The following is a 16,972-nucleotide window of genomic DNA, read 5'->3' as shown; positions in this document are numbered from 1 at the left end:
GACAATTTGACAGATAATGGACAATCATGATGATGGTGTGTAAAGGTTTGCTTTATGCTAAAAGTTTTATAAATGCCATCTGGTGTTTCTGTAAATGAATTGTTTATTACACAGTGTAGTAAACAGGTTAGTACATCAAAATCAAGATAAAAACTACTTTGTTCAATAATGTGCCAAATTTTGCTCCTACCTTGAAATATTTGCTCAAGAAAAGCTTATCATGACATGCATGAAGCATTAAATATAGTACTGCATCGTCTGACAAAATCCATACATTTTTCAATTCCAGGTGATTAAAAATTCACATAAGATGCATTGGTTGCAATGAAGTTGAATGTGGAAGAAGCGAAAATTGATGGCAAAGAACTTTTTATGTCTTTTGAAGAATTACAATATCATTTAAAAGAATAAGAGTAGCAATCTAGTAAAAGAAGCCACATCTGCCTTCAACATGAGACTTTTCCAATTATGTATAGTTACTTTGTACAAAATACTATTTTAGATAAACTTGATTTTTAAGTCATTCACTGATATTTTTACTAAAAGACAAAAAGAAAAATTCAAAGACATAATGTAAAATTCAAAAATTTGTCAAGTTGTTTGAACCTAGAAAAATTAGTATAGGTAACTGTAATTTGTAAGGACACAAGAGAAAAGTAGTGCAAGGTTAGCATTTTGAGAGTTAATAAGTTCTTGACATACATTACACAAGGCCATAATATTATAAATGTCTGTACAATAATTATACAACATGCTAAATATCTTCACCTACATTATAATTATTTAAACAGGTTTGCCTTCATGCAGCAATAAGAAAAGTGTTATGTCAGAGAAAACAATGCACTTTGATTTAAGAAATAGTATTTTCAATGGGAAATTAATGTAGTTCTGTTCAGTAGTAGATCCATGGTTGTCAATAACAATCCAGTTTCTAATATCCAGCAACATGATTATAGAATTTCTGAATTTCGTTCTTTGCTCTCCTAGTTCAAGATATTTTCCTCATCAGTTCTCAGTAGATTTATCAGAATATCATAATACTTTATAAGACACCCAGAATCAATCCTACCAAAAAACTCAAAAAATTACATACCTACTTATAATATATTTCCAGTCGACTAAAGTCGTAGGGTAAGCTAACTTTTCTAACTCCTTTTGGACGTTTTAACTAAGATTTACCCATCTATTCAAGAAAGACAGTTGCACCAAGCTGTTAACAAACAGTCAAAAACACAAGTAATGCGCATGGGATTATGCATTAAAGCTTAACAACAAATTGACAGTGTAAAGAATGCCGTTTGATATTTATTCATAGGCGTACGGGGGGGTGGGCTGGGGGGGCTGCAGCCCCCCCCAATTTCTCGAGAATTTGTGTATTCGGGCAAGCATTTACATGATATTCTGGCAAGATACTTACTACAGTTTTTAAATTTTCAATATTAATCTACATCATTTCTAGATCATAAACTGCTTCGGTTCTTGAGCGTGAACGGTCTTTTAATGGATGGTTTTTAAATTGTTTAAATTACTTAAATTTCAGGAGGTAAAATAAAAAATCGCGTAAAGTGATTGGGTGCAAAATTTTTCTTGAGACATAATAGGAGAATTTTACATCCGCTCCATTATAATATAAACAAATTACGTCACGAGAAATCGGTCTATTTACTAGCGATATTGCGACGAATATATTCGGTGTTTACAACTTTTAAACGAACACGAACGCCGATATTTTCAATCAGAGCAAAGCTTTTGGTATTAAATTTATCCACATAACGTTCTCCATTTATAAAAAAGGGCTGAGGTCAGTAAAAGTCTTGAAATGTCTTGAAATTGCGAAAAATCGTCTCCCCACACGCTATCCGTTATACATTAATATATAGATTAACAATCGCTGCGATTCCCAAAAGTGATTTTAATTTTGCATGAAAATTAGGCTTCGTATGGAGAGGCACTGTCCATTCCATTGATTAGATTAGTGCCATTCACTCTATGATTGTTGTTCAAGGAAACTATTATCCACAAGGGGAAAACATTTAGTAGCCAAGCTCTAATAAAGCGTACATATGGCGTCTCGTAAACGACCGTATCGACATCGCGTTTGGTGCGAGGAATGCAGCAAGGAAATTGACAGTGATTATAAGGAGGTCCACTTTCGACGAGTTCACAATAATGAAAAGTTAAGTGTCATCGAGTGATGGATTCATCGGATTTATCGCAGTCAAAGATCAGTGGTTTCTTTGTAAAAAGTAACATGACAACCAAGGATGATAACCTAACCTTACAGGAAACAGAATCGAGTGCTAGTAAAGATTTAGCAGCCACTGGGTCTTTTGAGGAAAATCTACCTGAGATTAATTTGAAGGAGCCCATAAGCGAAGACCAAACGGAACCAATGAGAACGTTTATTGATGTTGATGAATTAAATCCACTGACGCAGTTCAGAGAAAATAAAGAATTGAATACGGTCACGGATAATGAAAATCTTACTTCCAGTGACGCACTGTTCATCGAAGAATTTAACTTAAATCAAAATATACAACGCGTTGCAACACCAGAATCAACGACGACGTCTAACACTCTAGACACAACAGCAATACAAGATTTAGATTCAACAGCATCTGTTCTAAATGAACAGACTAGAAAGGTTTCCTTAACAGTATGAATGAAGAAGAGATTTCCACCTTGCACGCCCCAAAACAGCCTATATTAGGTGAATATCCTGCACGAAAATTCGGCAGTGAAACATTTGTGCGACGATTTCAGCCTGAATGGTACAAGAAATATCCATGGATTAGTTACGAAGTGGATAAAGATGCATGCGTTTGTTTTGCCTGTAAAGAATTTGGGAAGAATACTTCATTTGTGCTTACAAATTGGAAGAAGTCGTCAAAGCTGGCAAAACATGGCAAGAGTGAGAACCACGTCAGATCCATGACAAGATGGCTCCAGTTTAAAGCAATGGAAAGAAAGAAAACCTCCGTACTACAACAGCTGAATAGTGCACACCAGGACCAGGTTGCTATTAACAGACAATACTTAAAAGTAATCATACAATCTTTGATGTACACTGCACAACAAAATGTTGCAATTAGAGGTCATGAAGAGATTCGGGGTGATATATGGGAGATATCTGATATAAATAGAGGAAACTTTCTCGAGTTACTTTGCATAAGATGCAACGATTTGCCTTGGCTGAAATCTAAACTTCAAAGCCAGCTGCAGACACATGCTCAGTGGACATCCCCTGCTATTCAAAATGAACTACTGGAAATAGTAGCAAGTGTCATGCTTGAGAGGATAGCAGAAGAAGCAAGAAGTAGCGACTACTACGGAATAGTTGTCGATGAAACGGCAGACATCAGTCGAACAGAGCAATTATCTCTTTTCCTCAGATATGTTTTCAATGGCGAAACCAAAGAGACATTCACTGGTTTCTATTCAACCAAATCTACGGAAGGAGAAGTATTGTATGAGCTGTTAAAGACAGCCATTGGCAGGCTAGAGTTGACATTGGAAAACATTGTCGCAGAATGCTTTGATGGCGCTGCAAATATGAGTGGCCCTCGCAAAGGACTTGCTGCACGCATGAAGGAGTGCTCACCTCTTAGCATCTATGTTCACTGCCATGGGCATCGGCTTAACTTGGCGCTACAAGATACGATGACTACAATTGAGCCACTTCAGAAAGCTTTAGGTGTGATCCAGAGTCTCCATAATTTCTTGGAAGGAAGTCCCAAACGCCACTCCATCTTCAATGACATCAAGGTCGAAGATGAGGACGAAGATATTACACTGACTATTAAATCGCAGAGTGCTACTAGATGGTCTTGTCGTTGGGCAGCTGTAAAAGCAGTAGTAAACCAATTACCTAAGATCATCGAGGTTCTCCTTACACTCTCAAAAGATCGCGATCCGAAGACCTACAATGACAGCAATTCGCTACTTAACTCGATTTGCGACTTTCGGTTCGTTTTTGGTTTGATGGTATTAAAGGTTATTTTATCTAACACCGATGGTTTGAGCAGGTACCTACAAGGAAAGCAAATGGATGTCGCCACAGCAAAGAAGAGTGTTGATGGCGTGATTAAGACATTAATTGGATGTCGTTCCCTCGAAAATTTCGAACTGTTATGGTCACGGGCTGAAATCATAGCACACAAAATTAAGGAGCAAATTGAAGGTACAGAATTCAATTTCAAAGATGCAAAAGTACCAAGATTCCAACAGCCGTCACGGCGGCTCCAAGCTCTCGTCGGTGAAATGGCTGAAGTAAATGCAGAAGTGGAAAATCGAACAGAAAAAGATTACTATCGTATCACATGCTACTACCTAAGCATTGACAAGATTGTGGCGGAGATGAAATCAAGATTTGAAGGTAGTGATCAAGAGGTCCTATTGGCACTTGCAGATATTGTGTTCAACAGGTCTCCAACCACGGCGAATGTTGAGTTGGTATCACACTTCTATGGTATCGACAGTGAGCTTCTTAGTAGCGAGAAAAATGTCTTTGAGAATATTGACGTTGATTTCCCTTGTGCTGAGAGAAAACGCTGCCAAAATTGTTAAGAGAATGTTCGAAAATGGTGTTCATGAAGTCCTGCCTGTGGCTTACAAAGTATTTTCGATTCTGGCCGCGATCCCGGCAACATCCTGCTCAGCAGAAAGATCTTTTAGCGCTCTTCGTCGCTTAAAACCTATCTTCGAAGTACAATTGGTCAAAACGGTTAAACAGCATTGCCCTAATCAATGTGGAAAGAGCCTATGCAAATAGTACTTTAAAGAACGACATGGAAAAGATAATTAACATTTTGGACAGCGACGTAATCGTAAATCTTATTTCTTTTAGTCTTAGATCGTCGCACATTTAACTAACTAAATTTCTTCTGCGTCTAGTGTTATATATGACAAAATTTCAAATATCAAATAAAATGTAGTTACTTTCGTAGCATCCTCTTAGCAAATTGTAATGATTTTAGCTTATTAATTGAGATGGCCAGAGACAACATAAGAATATCTATGACGTCATACGTCATATGACGTCATATAATTCGGGCAAATTTAGTCCAGCTCCCCCTAAAAATATGTGCCCGTACGCCTATGTATTTATTTCTGATATAGCTAAAGCATTACTTGACAAAATATACGTTATTTTACAGTAGATTTACCTCATTTAATTGTGTGTGTCTATTTCACAAAAATCTGAAGCGTGATTTTCAATATTTTATGCTTACGGTATCGTGGTTGTTTTCGCTGGTTGTCATAATATAAGCAGGAATAGAGATCCGGATTCGGGAGGGAGCGAATGTTAAAAATTTTTCTCAAAGTGGAAGTTTTGACAACCAAAATCCGCCATTACCGCCATGTTTTTGACCACGGGGTCCAGGCCCCTTTGCCCCTCCAGGTCTTTTAGAGCTCAATGGCGTATCCACTCTCCGTATCTCATTAAAAAACTATGAAAAAAACACGGCAGCAATTAAACTCCGACAATTTTGACGGTAACCAGACGTAAGTCCATTGATATAAAAATGACGTAATGTATTATTATTTTAATCAAAAAGCAGACTATGGCTTCATTTTTTTCATCAAACCCATATTCCACGCCCGTGGGTCAGAGAATTGGTAGGTTCTATGGTATTTTTATAGCGATACTTGTCTTCTTTGTTACGTACTTATGTCGCGAGTCATATTTTTGAGTAGCCTTGACTACTTCTGAAAATTTGTGATGGACATAAGAAAAGTCGATATACTATTCACAGGCACATGACGTTTCATAGTTCATGATGTATTTTTGTTTGTGATCTTGTTGAATAGAACGAGCAACAGATGAAAAATTGGCGTCCGAGGATTGGGCATTGAACATTGAAATATGCGATATAATCAACGAAAGCGACGAAGGGTTTGTAAAAAAGCTTCGTACAATCTGACGTTATTTACATTTTTTTGATTGAACATTAATGAGTTCATTGACTTTTGTTTTGTTTTGGTATGTGTGCCATAGTGAGTAGAACTTGCAGCAAATATATTTGTTTCTCATATCAGACCGAAAGATGCTATCAAAGCAATAAGAAAACGACTTTCTACACCAAAAGACTTCAAAGTGATCAATTTCACCTTGACAGTGAGTGGCGTTACATATGTTATACAAACAAGTTTCAATTCTTTGCTCTTAATTAGAAAAATGAATGAAATTGTATGTTCAATTGAGTTTGCTTAGAACAGCACTATTTCTGAAATCATTGCAGTTACCTTTCATTTTCATCTCCCAGTAGTTCTTAGAATCATGTTTTTAAATGAGTTTGTTTAGAAATTACAACAATGGTATGTATGATAATATGACATGTTTGTAAATGTAGATCATCCAGGCTGGTATAGTCCTGAGAAGGACTGTTTTTGTTGTTGTTGACTGACATTTCGACGGACTGTTTTTGTTGTTGTTGACTGACGTTTCGACAACTATAGCGGTAGTCATCTTCAGAGTCCAAAAATTCATTTTCATCTTAATTTTTTTAAACATTCAAAGCATTCATTTTTAAAACAGTCTTCTCAGGACTATACCAACCTGGACTATCTACATTTACAAACATATAACAATACTCTCGGGTTCAAACCATTTACTTTATTATGATAATATTGTTACTCACTAAGTACATTTCATCAATAACCAATCTCACTCCCATGACATTACTTTGTAAAACTATGATTGCGGAAATGTTTTAGTTGCTGCTTCACACGATGTCAACATTGGCGTAAATTAAATGTTTTTGTGTTTTTTGATGAACGCTTTATGGTGATTTTTATTCAAACTAAAAATTTGGAATTGTTAGTAATACTGCCCGTACAGATGTTGTGTAAGGTTGTATTACTTGTAATACAATCTTTGAATTTGATTAGTGAATTCCAATTAGGTAAACACAAGAATAGTACAAATTGAGGCGACCATGGTAACAATATAATCATCATTTAAATTTAGGTCTTGGAAACATGCGTCAAAAACTGTAATAAAAGATTTCATATATGTGTTTGTAATAAAGATTTTTTATCTGAGATGACGAAGCTCTTGCAACCCAAGGTATACGGAGAATATTTTTGAAAGTTTCAATTGCTTCCATGTTTCAAATTAGCAATCTTCAGTGCAAATGAATACATTATTTACTGTATGGAATATATTATATTAAAGAAATAAAATATGTTTACCGTGTTTGCACAAGCTTATGCAAATTGAGGAGACATTTGGGAGAACTTAAGAGTAGATCAGTGCATGCCTGAGACTGCAGTTCAAGGGTTGCACCTGCTTTGGAATTATGTCATAAAAATTTCTTTTTGTCCTTTTTATAGTACAATGCACCTGTAGTTATTCAAGACAAAGTTCTTGCTCTTATCCAAACCTGGGCGGATGCCTTCAGGGGAAAACCTGATCTTATTGCTGTTGTAAATGTTTACGAGTTGCTGAAATCACAAGGTTTCCCAAATAAAATACAGTTCATTTTCCTTATTGTGACCAAGTTACTATCTCATGTTGATGATCTAAATAGATTCGCATATTTACGTAAAAGCACAATTGAAATAATAAGTTGAATATATAAAACAAACTTTTTTATTACAGTAATGTTTCGGCAAACTTATGCCATCATCAGTGCAAATGAATGTGTTACAGAATGTAATTCTTAAATAGATTATAAATATTTGTAACACTATCCTCATTTCAATTAACTGCATGTCTGTAACTGCAAGTTTATCTCTATTTATATATTTAAGTATCACATTCTGTAGCACATTCATTTGCATCGATGATGGCATAAGTTTGCCGAAACATGTTTGTAATAAAAAAGTTTGTTTTATATATTCGGTTTATTATTTCAAAATGAATGCACAAAAATTTGCAAGGGTGTGTTTTCGATGGTGGCTATGTCACTTGCTAAAGAAGTATTTCAATGATTATATACGTATATATTGTTTATGCCTAGTCATTTTCTAGTTTATACTGCATTGCCATAATGCTAAATACACAATTGTCATTTTTTTAGGTATACAATTTCCAGCACAGAACCTTGATACATTTTCACCTATCTACACACCAGAAAGGGTAAGGCAACTGATTATTAGTTTTTACTAGTATTAAATACAATGTAAGTGAGCATTTACATTTATAACTCGACCGTTCAATAAAGTAAATGGTTTGAGCCCGGGAGTATCGTTACATGTTTGTAAATGTAGATCGTCCAGGTTGGTATAGTCCTGAGAAGGACTGTTTTTGTTGTTGTTGACTGACGTTTCGACCACCGCTGCAAGGATTTTGGTCTCGTTCCGGCAGGACTTAGAATTAAGTCCCCGTTGAACACACAAGATGCTATTCAGATTGTCAAATCCACCAGCAGACGACTGATACGAGCACGGATTAACGACTGTCACAAACGAATCAACTATTACATCAAACAACAAGACTAATTCACAATGACAATACACAATTGACACCCACACATTTCCTGTACACACAATACAAAGACGTAAGAACCAGATAACAAGTACGGCTAACCTGACGTTTACTCCTCATTTGACTCTGAAGATGACTACCGCTAAAGTTGTCGAAACGTCAGTCAACAACAACAAAAACAGTCCTTCTCAGGACTATACCAACCTGGACGATCTACATTTACAAACATGTATCGACCATTCAATCTTACATAAGCTCATTGTTATCAATGCTAAATATAAAATGAGAAGTTCAAAGTTTGAGCATACAATTTTAGAAAGACTAGACAGACACTGAAGTGCAATAGTTTTGTTTTCAAAATGCAGTTAGCCAAATCTTTTTTGTGTTACACCAATAAATGCCCCATATCAAATAAATGTCTTGTATCTAATAAAGACACTATCAAAGCGTGAGTTTGTTTTAGAATTTGGATACATTTGTCTAATAAACATCTGCCCACCTGGGACGCTACATAACCACTTTGATAATAACATTGCAGTAGGTCGTTGTTTGGGCTCTAAAACTATATAATTTAGTCTTAGTTTTGTTTTTGTTTATTCACACTTAAAATAAATAAAAGTGCTACAAATGTTTGTCTCTGACATGTTGTGTTTATAACCCCCCCCCCCTTTCTTTTGCTCCCTCAGAACTGTTAAAATGTCTGGGCATTTATCAGATCATTTCAAGTAAATATTCTTTCCGCTGCATGAATTTTCATTTCCCTAAAACAGTAAGATTGGAAACTTTGCCCATTCTATTGCAAACTTTTTATTGAAACATTTCCATATTACAGTCTGTTCCCGAGGAAAGAGAACGAAGTCCGACTCACATATATATGGTAATTTAAATGATCTCGTTTGAGTTTGTCTTCAAGCTGATGACATACAGGATGTATCAAAAGAAAAGAGATCTTCTCAAATTAGCCTATTGTAAGATTTCAGTGCTTGATCACGAGGGAGAGAGCTAGAACTCTTATTGGGGTAACTGACATGATTTCTTTTGAAAGCCAAGTCACTTGCTATAGAAATCAGGCAGTAAATTAATTAATTAAAAAAGATAATATACGCACATACGTAGCTGACAGTCATTTATGCAACCGTGGGCAACATAGTGATTGGTGTTGAAATTATCACAATAGGCCAATTTCTAAAGGTCTTCTTTACCCTGTACTATACGCGAAGTCAACTTCATATCCGATCTCCAACAAATACATCGGCCATAGCCTAGTTTTATAAGATTAAGGATTATGAATCTATCACGCGTATTTGTAGAACACTACATTATCACCCAAACTTATAAATAGAATACTTCAAATATCGTATGTAATCAGTGCTGTAGAACTAAATTTATCAGATGGGGGGCTCTCTTGACGTTTTAGTCAATAGTACCCTTTTAAAATTACCCATTTCAAAGGTAGAAGGGGCTCCTCCCAAGCGCCTCCACTTCTACAGCACTGTATGTAATGAAAACTGTTCTAAATGAAAACATATCTATCTAATGTCCTGCAATAATGGTTTGTATGATATGTAATTTTATCGCGATTTTAGCCTGCCGTTACAACTACTGCCCCACCACCAAGCAGACCACCTCAACCATCACCTCAGGCTGGATGGTCCAGAACAATATCGCCGGAGAAATTAGCCAAGTTGCGTTCGCAGTTGGATGTTGTTCAGGGCAACATACAAGTTATGTCAGAGATGTTGCTGAACGCCAGTCCGGGTCAGGAAAGTCCCGATGATGAGCAACTGCTTAAAGTGAGTTTAGCTCGTTACTTAATTTTATAAAATGACATCAATACCTCGCGTGCGCTGATTGGTCTATAGCTGAGTTTGTAGTGGCCTATGCAAAACGATCTGAGCTCAATGAATCCACCTTTCCGACATTAAACACACGTAAAATTTTATGGTTCAATTTAGACGATACAAAAGGCTTTGCTTAAATGTTATCTTTGTAAAAACTATTATAAAAATAGATAATTCCGTTTTGGGATTATGAATGGGCTTCCCCATCCATGGGCCAAGCATGCTTTCGTTCATGATGAGAGAGTTTTATTGTATAAGGAGGCTCTCGTTCATCACGAGAGAGTTATGAGAAAGTTACATTGTAAAAGGTAACAAGTAAAAAGCGTATAAACATGCTTAGAGTTGGCTTAAATTATACGTCAAAAAGGCTGAAGTTGTTTGAACTTTTGCAGTATCCTTGGATGTTCTAGTTTCTTTTATGAGAAGAATTCTTGTAAAGAAAAAAGGCAAAATTTGAAAACAAAAAATTCCCTTTTCGGTCCATGTTTTCAGATACATAGTTGAGCACTAGAGCGTCCCATGTTAATTAAGGAAACCAGATAATCCTTGTTTGCCATAAAGCCCATGGATGGTTTGCTCGTGATACATGAGAAACAGTAAATGATAGAGTTTAAAGCAGAAAGATATAAACCAATAAAAATTGTATAAAATATGTTTAAGGTTGCCTTAAAAGTGTCAGAAAAAGGCACAGTGTCTGAAGAAGTTACTTGAAACATTGCTTGGTTTATTTTATCAGAAGAACTCTTGTAAACAAAAAGATAAAATTCGAAAGCAAAAAACCCCGTTTTCGGGCCATGCTTCCCGATACCTTCTTAAGCGCAAGGCACTAGAACGCCGCATGTGAACGTTTTATCTGAAAATTTGTGACTGAGGGAGCTATTTACTCCACAATCATTACTAGTACATCCAGTTGCTCGTTGCATGACCATGACATGCTCAGATTAATTCTCCATTAATTTGTGACAGAGCGAGCTCTGAAATTGGTGCTTGTAAATGCGCTGAGCAAGTTTTCAATCATATATTTTTGGAATGCTCTTTGTCTTCTTAAGCTTGTTTTGACAAATGCATATCAAACTCATCAACACTTTGCTACGGCACTCGTAATATCTGCGACAATGTTAGAGATGTTTTTATTTTTCTCTATAACTTTGTATCTGCTTATTGCATGTCATATCCAAGCTTTCCTTTGATTTGACGGGAAATGGCTTTTATCTACTCTTACAACATCTGCCTTTATAATCAGTCGTTATGTATTTCTATAATAAGATTTACAAATGCCCCAAGAGCATCTTCTTTCTATTTTATTGCCACTATTCTACATATACAATACTATGACCAATCATAAACCATCATCATATAAACCAATCATAAACCATCATAATATAAACTTGAATCGTTTATTTTAAATTTGTCTGTTTTGCATTACTGTTTTTTCATAAAAGAAATAAAAGATGTTTTTCGTGTTTGCACTGGCTTATGCAAACACAGTAAACATCTTTTATTTCTTAAAGGTGCCATTATGAACTGCATCATTGCCATTCGTAATTTGGTAACAATTTCAAATAAGCTCTCCAAATATCTTGTGTTTCCCATATTCGTTCCCAGGCTTCCTATGAGAGAGACGAATCATCGCGCTCTACATATAGACTGTGATTTCATGCATTATAATTTCAGTCCTTGTTCAGCAAAATCGTTTATTAGTCAATTAATTTTCCCTAAAAAAGTTACTCCTAAAACCCAGACCTCCGCCTGTTCCAAGAAAATCCCCCAAATGCGCGATGATTACTACTCCTAAAACCCAGACCTCCACCTGTTGTAAGAAAATCCCCCAAATGCGAGATGATTACTACTCCTAAAACCCAGACCTCCACCTGTTCCCAGAAAGTCCCCCAAATGCGCGATGATTCCTTTTTAAAATAGAAATGCCAAAACAATCTCCGCTGCTTTGCAAAACTGGTAAACTGTTTTGCTTCTTGTTGTAATAACTTGTCTTGTTTTGGTTGGGAGATTGGAGACGAGTATGACGTCTTTTACGAGTTCAATTCTTTCACGTCTTTCAGGAGTTGAACAGTACTTGTCGTGCAATGCAGACGCGCATCGTACAATTACTCAATCAAGTTGGTAACGAAGAAGTGACGGAGGAACTTTTGCGTGTCAACGACGATCTGAACAACGTGTTTATAAGATACGATAGATATGAAAGAAATAAGCAAGGGATGGCTCAGTCCAGACCCCCACCTGTTTCTGTACCGTCGCCACAGGTAGACCATGTCTATGATGTTTGTGTAGTTTCAAATTTTCTCGGCTCTCTTTATATCTTTTAAGTGTCTCTATATGCTTAAGTTTTTGTGTCTTTCGTGTAGCTAATATCGGCTTTTAGCAATAGGTCTTAGGAATACTGCTTTCCATGGTGGAGTGAAAGCGTGGCATAGCCGACCCGCTGGTTTGATAGTACTATTAAAATTTTTCGATTATCGCTCAATCTGAAAACGATATCATTGCAGAGAAATAAATACTAATAATCTGAAGTTTACATCTCACCACCAAACTTGTGGGCTGCCAACGCCACTAGAGTGAAAGCTTTATTTTATTGTGATATAAACCATGTATTTGCTGACAATAGAGGTGTCACTCTCCTCATGCCTTTTGTTAGCTGCGCATCTTCAGATTGTACCAGTCGCTAAGTTTTTCAACGTATGTTGTAACTTATGCTTTGAAATTTATATTATGTTTGAGATGCTTGCCTTTGGCTATAAGTAATATTATTTCTTTTATTATCTTTATCGTATAAGCAATTGACATCGTTTATTAATGAATTTTGTTGTTTTTAGGAACTCGGTGGTGGATCATCTACCACAGAAACTGGGTTGGTTCTTTTTATATCCTTTTTCAGTTAATATGTTTATGCCAAGATCTATGATTTGTGTTGGTGTTAGTGTTGGTGTTGGTGTTGGTGTTGGTGCTCGTGTTCGTGTTCGTGTTCGTGTTCGTGTTCGTGTTCGTGTTGGTGTTGGTGTTGGTGTTAGTGTTAGTCTTAGTGTTGGTGTTGGTGTTGGTGTTGGTGTTGGTGTTGGTGTTGGTGTTGGTGTTAGTGTTAGTCTTAGTGTTGGTGTTGGTGTTGGTGTTGGTGTTGGTGTTGGTGTTGGTGTTGGTGTTAGTCTTAGTGTTAGTGTTGGTGTTAGTCTTAGTGTTGGTGTTAGTCTTAGTATTGGTGTTAATCTTAGTGTTGGTGTTAGTGTTGGTGTTAGTGTTGGTGTTAGTCTTAGTGTTGATGTTAGTCTTAGTGTTGGTGTTTGTGTTAGTCTTAGTGTTTGTGTTTGTGTTGGTGTTTGTCTTATTGTTGGTGCTAGTGTTGGTATTAGTGTTAGTCTTAGTGTTGGTGTTAGTTTTAGTGTTTGTGTTTGTGTTGGTGTTAGTCTTATTGTTGGTGCTAGTGTTGGTGTTAGTGTTAGTCTTAGTGTTGGTGTTAGTTTTAGTGTTGGTGTTAGTGTTGGTATTAGTGTTAGTCTTAGTGTTGGTGTTAGTCTTAGTGTTGGTGTTAGTCTTAGTGTTGGTGTTAGTGTTGATGTTAGTCTTAGGGCTAGTGTTATTGTTGGAAGTTGGTAAAAAAGTTTGTGGTGTGTATGCAGTAAGAGCCTGCAAGTGCTACGCGTTTTTATTTCAGCAGTTTCATCAAATAAATGAGTCAGCTCCACGTGTTCTTCATACATTACCCATCATCCTTTCTGTGTCATAGAACCAGCCAAGCGTTAATCGACTTTGGCGATGATGATGTAGAAACACAACCAAACTCTTCTCGAGAAATGAGCGAAAGAATGGCTCAAGATTTCGGAAATATGAGTACGTTTAACGAATGTGATTTTGTATATTCATACAGAATGTTTTTAGTTAAAGTCAACTGCGCATGTCATTAAATGCTACTCGGCTGATGTAAGCAACACGAGTTTCAACATTTTGCAACCATATTGTAATATAGCCCCTCTAAAAACTCTGGTACTTCCCACTATAATTCAACATTTTGCAGCCATATTGTAATATAGCCCCTATAAAAACTCTGGTACTTCCCACTATAATTCAACATTTTGCAGCCATATTGTAATATAGCCCCTCTAAAAACTCTGGTACTTCCCACTATAATTCAAAAACGACGTACGTTGTGTAGACCGTCAGTGTGATATAGTATTATCATGGACTGGACATTTGTACAGTAAGACTGTGTGAAACTTACTTATTTCAACATACTACCAGTCTGTATCTTCCCTGTCAAATGAGCTTAAATCTGCCTCAGTTTTCTGAGTGGATTATGGGAGGGCGCAGAGGGACTTCCGAAACTTTGTCTTTGAAAAACATGATTTTAGTCTTAAACTTCGACGGAGATTAAACCATCAGGCTGTTGAAATATATTCACTTTTGTTCTTCTGACCGGGAACCTTCTGTTGTTTCATGTTATTGTATGTGCCTTTGTAACGGCAGTTGGAATTTCTTTTTTCAGCTGTTTCAAATGGAAATAATGACGACGAATTTGATATGTTTGCACAGACGAGGCAAAACACCTTTGAAGACAGCAGGAAAACGTCCGTCAAGTTATTTGTGATAGATTAAGTTCTCCTTTATTTCGACAGTATTTAATCAGAAATCATTAATTTCTTATTCTTTCTCATTAAAGCGGTTCAACGTACGAAGACAACACATCAGCGTTACCAGACCGCACGTTGGCTAGCACCCTTCAAGATCAAAACTCCAAATCAAAAGTACGTATCTTTTGTTTTTGTATTTTTGTGTATTAAACCCCTATTGTTTGTTTTAGTATCCTGCCAAGGCGAAATAATTGAATACTGTCAAGCAAAAGCAAATGCTCTGAGGGGGGAGGTGTGCTGTATTACCACCCTCAAAAAGTAATTTCCAGCACTCCCCAGAAGAAGAGCAAATGCTCTGGGGAAGGAGGTGTGCTGTATTACCACCCTCAAAAAGTAATTTCCAGCACTCCCCAGAAGAAGAGCAAATGCTCCGGGGGGGGGAAGGAGGTGTGCTGTATTACCACCCTCAAAAAGTAATTTCCAGCACTCCCCAGAAGAAGAGCAAATGCTCCGAGGGGGGGATGGAGGGAGGTGTGCTGTATTACCACCCTCTAAAAGTAACTTCCAGCACCCCCCTGAATAACTCCTAAATGACGTGCGTAGTATTGGTTATTTTTATAAAATTACTGTAGACTAAAAAGTTGTATTGTAAGACAGAGTCGTAGTGCAACTTACCTACAGCTTGCATACATTACATCCCCGAGCCCGCGCACAGGACTTTGCTTTGGCACACCAATGCACCCCCACTCTAGGAAAATCTCCACCCCTCCTGTCGATTGGGCATATATTCACTCCTGCTATCCAATTTCATCTTGCTTATTTCCTTTTTAATATTTTTCTATTTAGCCGAACGAAACCAGGTGAGAATGGTAAAATGTTTCTTATATCTTTAAGTCTTTAAATGCACTTATTATACAATGATGTGCAATCTTCATTGTAATTGGCTGAGAGCCTATACAACGATGTGCAATCTTCATTGTAATTGGCTGAGAGCCTACAGATAATTCTCGATATCTTGCGACAAAACATTGAAAATTATCTGTAGGTGACGTAATTTTTGATGTGACAACTGACGTCGCAAAATATATTATGGAAAAATTTTCTAGAATTGCAAATAAGGACGAATGAAAAGGCGGAAAAGGTTTCACTGTTAGTCAGGAGAGTTTTCAATTAGTATTTACGTGGAAAAGACGAAAGCGAACTGCTAAAATTGTTTTTATGATGAGCACGAATTACTTTATTGGCATTCGTACAAAATAGTTTGAAAGTTTCTGCATTTATAATTGTACAATAAAACATTTATGAATTCGGTTTTTTTGACATCTCCGTCAATATCATCCGGTTCAGCCTCCCTCTGGCAGATAACAGATTGACCTCGGTCTGATTAACTCTTGATATCATGCTCAATCTCATCCAATATTTGTTCGCTATTTGTGGGTGTGATGGAATATTTACAAATGTAAAAACCTATTTCAATTTTTGTAGTTCCATCGAAGGTATCGAAGATTGGTTAATTCAATCCGATCTAGTAAGTATATGCATGTGAAGATTTTTACTTAAAACGCATCGCATCGCTTTGTTATTTTTGACTATCTCTTTCAAACAGCCGTCTCAAGAACCCACCGGCAAAGAAACATCGATGACCAGCACAGGTATGCTGATATAAAACCAAAATAAAGGCCTGGGAACGAGTCAACAGCTCCAACCATAACGTATCAAGTGGGGAGCTGTGCGCTTGTACACCTTGATTACAAACAACTTGTTTTATAGAATTCGACGATTTTCTCCAACAACGGGCAGTGTCTGGTGGCTCACGACAAAGTACTAAAAGATCTGATCATCCTGTCAAGAAAGACGTCGATGATTCCGATGAAATGTTCGGATTATGAATAACATGATTATCGGATAACGGATATTGATTACATAATCATAGGATAATGGTGAAAATTTTTGTGTATAAATTGTTCCTATGTAATGCATTGTATTAATCGTTTTGATTGCATTTAATAAAATGCGTGCAATTGAATTTTTTGTGTACTTTGGCATTTTACAAGCGAAAGCATGGGCCTCCGGCCAACATTTTTCATGAGGGGGGGGTCGGTACTTTATCAATCCTAGTTGTG

General features: G+C 36.7%; 2 protein-coding genes across 2 annotated transcripts; both read left to right on the top strand.

Moving 5' to 3' along the window:
* Nucleotides 1–2,658: 2,658 nt before the first annotated feature.
* LOC124449323 (zinc finger MYM-type protein 1-like) lies at nt 2,659–4,566 on the top strand. The gene has a single exon (XM_047000256.1). It carries the CDS (start codon nt 2,659–2,661, stop codon nt 4,564–4,566), a length of 1,908 nt encoding a protein of 635 aa, XP_046856212.1.
* Nucleotides 4,567–5,499: 933 nt separating this feature from the next.
* Nucleotides 5,500–16,875, top strand: LOC124448708 (TOM1-like protein 2). Its single transcript, XM_046999648.1, has 17 exons — nt 5,500–5,619; nt 5,812–5,896; nt 6,040–6,118; nt 6,971–7,069; nt 7,336–7,459; nt 8,025–8,083; nt 9,264–9,308; nt 10,018–10,224; nt 12,333–12,533; nt 13,104–13,138; nt 14,009–14,112; nt 14,765–14,846; nt 14,939–15,023; nt 15,696–15,709; nt 16,335–16,377; nt 16,456–16,501; nt 16,620–16,875. Exons 1-17 carry the CDS (start codon nt 5,565–5,567, stop codon nt 16,736–16,738), a joined length of 1,482 nt encoding a protein of 493 aa, XP_046855604.1. The 5' UTR covers nt 5,500–5,564; the 3' UTR covers nt 16,739–16,875.
* Nucleotides 16,876–16,972: the final 97 nt, after the last annotated feature.

Source organism: Xenia sp. Carnegie-2017, unplaced genomic scaffold (genome assembly GCF_021976095.1).
Source record: "Xenia sp. Carnegie-2017 unplaced genomic scaffold, XeniaSp_v1 HiC_scaffold_23, whole genome shotgun sequence".
NCBI lineage: Eukaryota > Metazoa > Cnidaria > Anthozoa > Malacalcyonacea > Xeniidae > Xenia > Xenia sp. Carnegie-2017.
The sequence above is the reverse complement of the archived record's forward strand: the minus strand, read 5'-3'. Positions and strand labels throughout refer to the sequence as shown.